The sequence below is a fragment of the Mycotypha africana genome (genome assembly GCF_025528875.1).
Source record: "Mycotypha africana strain NRRL 2978 chromosome Unknown BDF20scaffold_1, whole genome shotgun sequence".
NCBI lineage: Eukaryota > Fungi > Mucoromycota > Mucoromycetes > Mucorales > Mycotyphaceae > Mycotypha > Mycotypha africana.
The window spans coordinates 59,716-65,994 of record NW_026515725.1 but is presented as its reverse complement, the minus strand read 5'-3'; the positions used below and the strand labels follow the sequence as shown (position 1 = coordinate 65,994).

Genomic DNA, 6,279 nt, shown 5'->3' with positions numbered 1-6,279 from the left:
ATGACGGTCAAAACTTTTTCATACATTTCATCAGAGACGGACAACTATAGATCACTCGATCTATATTTTTCGCCTAATGCCAACAAGACATCACCACTTGTATTGCTAGTACACGGTGGTGCCTGGCGCTCTGAAGACAAATCTGATTATCAAGAATTGTGTCAAGGCTTCGTACACCATGGCCTTTCAGTTGCCTCAGTTAACTACAGGTTCATATTTAGAACTGCATGGGTTGTGTGGAAGATTTGCATAGATGCTAAAATGTAGTTGATTAGGCTAAGCTTGAAGGAAGGTGAGAACGACACTCCACATGTTCAGCATCCTACCCACATACACGATGTTGGAAATGCAGTCAAGTTTCTGTACGAGACACCACCTTCCGAGCTCTATGATCCTAAGCAATTGTACCTTGTTGGGCATTCTGCTGGTGCTCATATAAGCATGATGCTATTGTTGAGTACAGATATGCCTTACCATCAGTATATTCAAGGAATCATTGGTGTATCCGGTATTTACGATATTCCGCTCTTGCTTGAAATTCACCCCTCATATGCAGACTTTATAGTACAGGCTTTTGGGACAGATGATAGTGTCTACTATGATGCCTCTCCCATTAACAAAAAATCGTATATTCTGGGTAACAAACCCGTCTTCATTTTACAAAGCTCTGAAGATACTTTAGTTGATAACAAACAAGCTGAGAGAATGTATTCACACCTCCAAACATTTCATAAGAATATAGAACTCGACCTCACTTTAACTGGAGACCATTATGATATAATGAAAACTGAAAACCTACTCAAATATATTAAGCAGATGCTTCTTGTGAACGAACATACATAATAGCCCATGCACATATACCTGATATAGATCGAAATCAGTAGTCAAAGCGCAAGTACGACATATATGAAATTTGAGAGAGTTGAACAGAAAGAATAAGCTATTCAAAATATCCATTCGCAAGTTATTCGATTCTAAGTCTTGGAGGAGTTTGGCGACATTTTGTAACCAATCAACCGTCAAATAAACGTTACTGTACTATTCATCCTTCGCTTTGTATCGATTGTCAAGATATTTTTAATCTGTCATCCCGGCAAATGGATTTAATATAGTCAGAGAAATGCGTTTTTTATGAAAGGTATAAATAGCTACAAATTACAAATATGAGATGTACCAACCATATTGAAATCTTGGGGTTATGTATTTACTCACCAGAATACTATCAACTGTCTACGTTTTCTAAACTATATTTTTTGTTGTGTTGAAAGCTACTGAACCTTTTTGGGGAATATTATTAGAAAAGAATTTTAACCAGGAATAAAATTAGCGAAACTTCAAAGAGAGTTCCAGTGTCTTCGTTCATGCATTGAGGAAGAGATCTTTCATATTCAGAATAGCAAAGCATGCTATTGACCTTGAAACCCTTGGATGTATGAACTTTAGTTGTTGCTTCGTTGCATCATTGTTGTATCAGTATAGTTTGCGGGCTACCTCACAGGTTAAGACCAAACTTTTTATTCAGGAATGTTATCTGTTTCGAGTTATTCGCTCTGTGTAAAATAAATGGAAGATTTGCTTCGTCATTTTCTACCAACGCCTCTTCCAAAAAAACTTCTACTCTAAAGGGGAATCTCTCTGTCTTTAATCAAATCCTACTTCACAGGCTAGATGTTGAATGGATAAATGTAGCTAGGTCGTTGACTAAGAACTTTGGTTTTTTTTTATTACCCTTCAGATGAAGTAGAAAGATTATTTACTATGCAAGGTCTGAATTATATTATTGTGGCGACACGTATGCTCGTAATTAACTTCAGGTTTTAAGTGCTTCTTGTGTAATCATTTATAATTCAGGCGTTTAGCTTGTTATGTATTGTAATCAAATTTTTGAAGTAGTTGATTGTCTGACAAAAGAAATTCTGTGTCAAAAAGAAATATTTCATTATCAATGGCTATTTTCTTAATAGCAGGTCTTCAGTCTTTAACGAGATGGAGACGCAATGAAACACCAGCAAAGTCGATTGAAGGTAAACAATCATTATGTTTAACTGCTTGAAGAATTTTTGTTGTATATGTTATAGTAAGAATAGAAAGAGGAAAGAAAACAAAAATAAAAATAAAAAAGCCAGTGATGGATCTTCAACATGTTGAGGTTTATCCATAATTTTGTCACTTACATTTACATCCCTCTAGTTAAACGGAGAGAATGCTTGGCGTGATATTGATACGTAGACTTTATCTACAAGAGAACGGTCAAACAGATCTGACGTGTTTGGTGAGATAACAACTACAGTACTCGAGTACGTACAACCAGGTAGAGAATACATTCTACCATGGTCTATCTATATTGCATCTAATATAGGTTATAATAATTACACATCAAGCATCTGTACCTGAAATTAGTGACTAGCATACGCGTCCTCAAATAATATAATTCCCATTAAATACTACAGAGTAAATAATCTTTCTACTTCATCTGAAGAACAATAAAGACACTTAAGTTCATAGTCATCGACTTACAACCGTTACCCAGTTTTAATTAAGCAAATGCAACAAGATTATCCACCATTTTTTGTATGAGTTTACTCGTTTCTGAATCAACATCAGAAGAGTGTGATGTCTTCTATAATTACCTAAGCCAAGTATATGTAATTATTCACCTATCGGCCCATATCTATTTACAAAGTCTCAGATATGCCTTTTCTCTAAACAAATTACTTACCTCAAAAGATATAAAGGAGACCCGAATGCTACTCGAATTAAAGACAATCAACATCTTTTTATAGTCTCGCTACTTAATTTAGTCCACTATAATCCTAATTGATAAGATCTATATTAAAGAGACTTGCGAGCATAGCCAATAACTTCGTAAACAGAACTTGGCTGTCTTGTATCCTGGCAAATATTTGCGAAACTAAATATTATTATATAAGAGTAAAGAAAACGAACAGAAGAAGAGTTACGTTATTGTTGTATATGTTATAGTAAGAACAGAGAGAGAAAAGAAAACAAAAGGAAATCTGCGAAAACCAAGTTATCTTCTTTTTTATCTTCATTCTTTATCGGAATATTCAATCAATAAAAGAAGATAACTTGGTTTTCGCAGATTTCCTTTTGTTTTCTTTTCTCTCTCTGTTCTTACTAAACATATACAACATTTTTTTCTGTGAATCACTTCAAAATGTCTATCAATAATACTGCTGGTGATATGAAGGCTACTGGTGAAGTAGACAAGAACTCTGCTGCTGCTCCTGGTGCTTCTACAGGTGAAGGTGACTCTATTCAAGAAGTAGTAATGGAAGAAGGTTTAGATGCAATGAGCATCGCTGAAGAAGTAACTGAAAGGGTTACCCCTTTGTCGGGCCATGAGCATCAAGGAGTGATGATGGATGAAGCATCTTGGGTTTTGACTACAATTGACGACTTCCGTCAAGAACTGGTACGTGACATGAGTGATTTATCCCAGGCTTGCGTTAAGGGGGACATGGAAGCTTTTGATGCTGCCATGTTAAAGATGGACAAAACCCGTAGGGCTATCCGCAGCCTTGAAGAGAATTTGGCATTCCTCAGAAAGAAGAATTCGGTGGTTGATAATAACAACACGCATGAAGTCTTTTCTGGTGAAATTGGTGGTGACCGACGTAGCCTTACATTGAACCGTAGGGATTTGCCCAAGTTCCAGTTGAGCTCCGATGTATTCAAGCGTTACCCTAACGAAGAGGTGTTCGAGTCTGTTGATCACTATTTGAGGACGTTTGAGCAGATTATCAGGTCATCATCGATTGGTAGTGTCGAACGTCATTGGAGCACCCTCATTCCCTTGTGCCTTCCTCCTGGTGACTCTTCGTGGGTTGACAAGACTTTGGTGAAGTGTGCCAGCTGGTCGGACGCAAAGGTCGAATTTAGGAAGTATTATGGCTCCAAAACGGCAAAGCGTAGATTTGTGGAGCAAGTTTACACCATGAATATGGGGCTAAATGATAGCATCGTGGATTATTCAAGGAAATTCTTGCAAACTATGCATGAAGCCGGGATCTCAAGCACTGATGAAGGCGTGGCTGATCGTTTTTTGACGTCGTTGACTCCTCCTGTACAGACGGTATTACGTCTATCAATGGTCACGAACAAGGATAAGAAGTGGACTGTCGAAAAGTTGAGTGAATTGGCCAGAGACATTTTGGGCGATGATCCATCCACTTATGCTCTTGCGACTGCTCTCTTGCCTGGTGCCTCCTTCGCTGCAAACAATGGTTCGGTTGCTGTACCTTCATGTGGTGGTGAAAGGCCTGCTAAGAAGATGAAGAAGCTACATAAGGGTGGTAGCTTCCATTCTGGTGATTCTGCGGGACCCAAGTCATTCTTCCGTAAAAGAAAAGAATTGTTCTGACAAATCTATCACTTGCGGTTATTCTAACCTTCAAAAGGAACTGTAGTCTCTTATTTCAGTATTATGTAATAATCCAAGAGTGATATGCTGTTGGATACAACAGTTATAATTCTGTAATATGTGAACTAAAACCGCTGTCAAATTTCGAGAAGAAGGTGAATGCGATAAGTATGTTTTTTTGGAACGAGCTTGGGAATAAAGGATGAGAAGGGATTAACCATTAAAAAATAAGGAAAAGAATAAAGAGAAAAAGAGAAAAGTGGACGTTATTTTATTCTGATAAATTCAACTCATATTGATTGGTGATTTACTTTGATCGTTTACTTCTTGAAAGTGGATACGTATGTAAACCTGCTATTGTACAAATACTAATAAATATATCTAAATTGATAATAACTGAAATAAACTAACTATAGAAGTGCAGTGAAAAACTCAATTCCTATAGTGAGGTTTACGTATGAGTTCTTTTCATGTAAAGCAGCCAAATAAACGAAAAAGAGTAAAAAAAAGTAGCAATAAGCCTTCTCTGAGATTGCCAAACTGATTACAGCAAATTTTTATATTGTTTGATTTACTTTGAATTATGAACTAGGATAACCCGGTGAAGAACAACGTTTTGTGGCATATTCATAGTAACTCTAAAGGTTACTGTATAGTGAGAGTCAACGTGAAAGGATTATCAGTTAGATGTAGATTAAACCTCGACGACACGTCTCCCAGGCACAGATAATTGCATCATTTCATTCTACTTACGTGATAAAAATATATTCTTTGAGTCATAACAAAGTGAGTGAATATCAATATTGATATGATTAATATCGTAAATGAGATTCATAAACTCTAGGTCAAGTTTATAGTACAAAAGTTAGAATCAGGTAAAGGCCTCGTTTATTGTTTAGATCAAAATTATTCTTTATGTACGCTTTCTTAATTATATTTGCACACCTTATTCTCTCTATAAACTCCGATTATTGAGATACCCAATCGACATTAGGAGCTACTTCTAATCACATGACGGAGTTTCAACTAGCATTATGATAATTATTTACCATAACTTTAAATATCAAGGAGCCTAGCTAGCTCAATCGGTAGAGCGTGAGACTCTTAATCTCAAGGTTGGGGGTTCGAGCCCCCCGTTGGGCTTTTTTTGTTTTTCATTTCTTTCGTCAGACGTTTCCAGATGAATATGGCTCTCGTATGTAGAGTTTCTGTTTGGAGTCAAAGTATTTTTTGATACGGCTTGTAGATAAGGTAGAGTGGCCATTTGTTAAATGGGAAGATTAGATGTATACAATTTGTATCACTTATGTAGAATATTTGCTCAGGAATGGTGATTACTACGTTAGAAGATAAAGAATGTATAAAATAGTTGACGGCATTTAAGAAGGATGAGGTAAGGACTGAAAATAGACTTTAAGCTAATCGTTCCAACGCTGAAGGACGATTGGATTCAATCTGTCCATGTTAAAACAAGCTTTCTGTAATAAATATTCAATTTCTAAACCACAATGGACACGAGATACGAAAATTACCTAAATTGCAGAGGGCAAATCCAAATGTAGTAGAGTTGTCTACAAAACCCCTTTGGGTTTGACGTATATGCTGAGATAACAATTACAATACTCAAGTATTTTCAACCAGGTAGAAAATACATTTTACCACGATCTATCTATATTGCATCTAATATAAGTTATATAAATCATATGGGGAGATAGCTGCGGAATCCAGGCAACATAGAACTTCGCAAGCGAACCTGGATTAAAGAGACCAATGTATCAAAGTTGAAATACGCGATCTATCAACTGTATACACTTAAGTTTCCTCATAATCTACTTCGTATTCAACAACTCGTACCACTAATTTACCTAGGAAGGGAAAGAGCAATAAGCGCACAA

General features: G+C 36.5%; 1 protein-coding gene and 1 non-coding gene across 2 annotated transcripts; both read left to right on the top strand.

Moving 5' to 3' along the window:
* BDF20DRAFT_908624 (Alpha/Beta hydrolase protein) lies at positions 1-843 on the top strand (the record flags this gene model as incomplete). The annotated part of the gene is made up of 2 exons (XM_053083498.1): positions 1-209; positions 276-843. The coding sequence occupies 2 exons, from the start codon at positions 1-3 to the stop codon at positions 841-843; spliced, it is 777 nt and encodes a 258-aa protein (XP_052940031.1).
* A 4,611-nt stretch (positions 844-5,454) lies between these two features.
* On the top strand, positions 5,455-5,527 carry BDF20DRAFT_t20. Its single transcript has one exon. It is a non-coding gene; the product is annotated as a tRNA-Lys (tRNA).
* Positions 5,528-6,279: the final 752 nt, after the last annotated feature.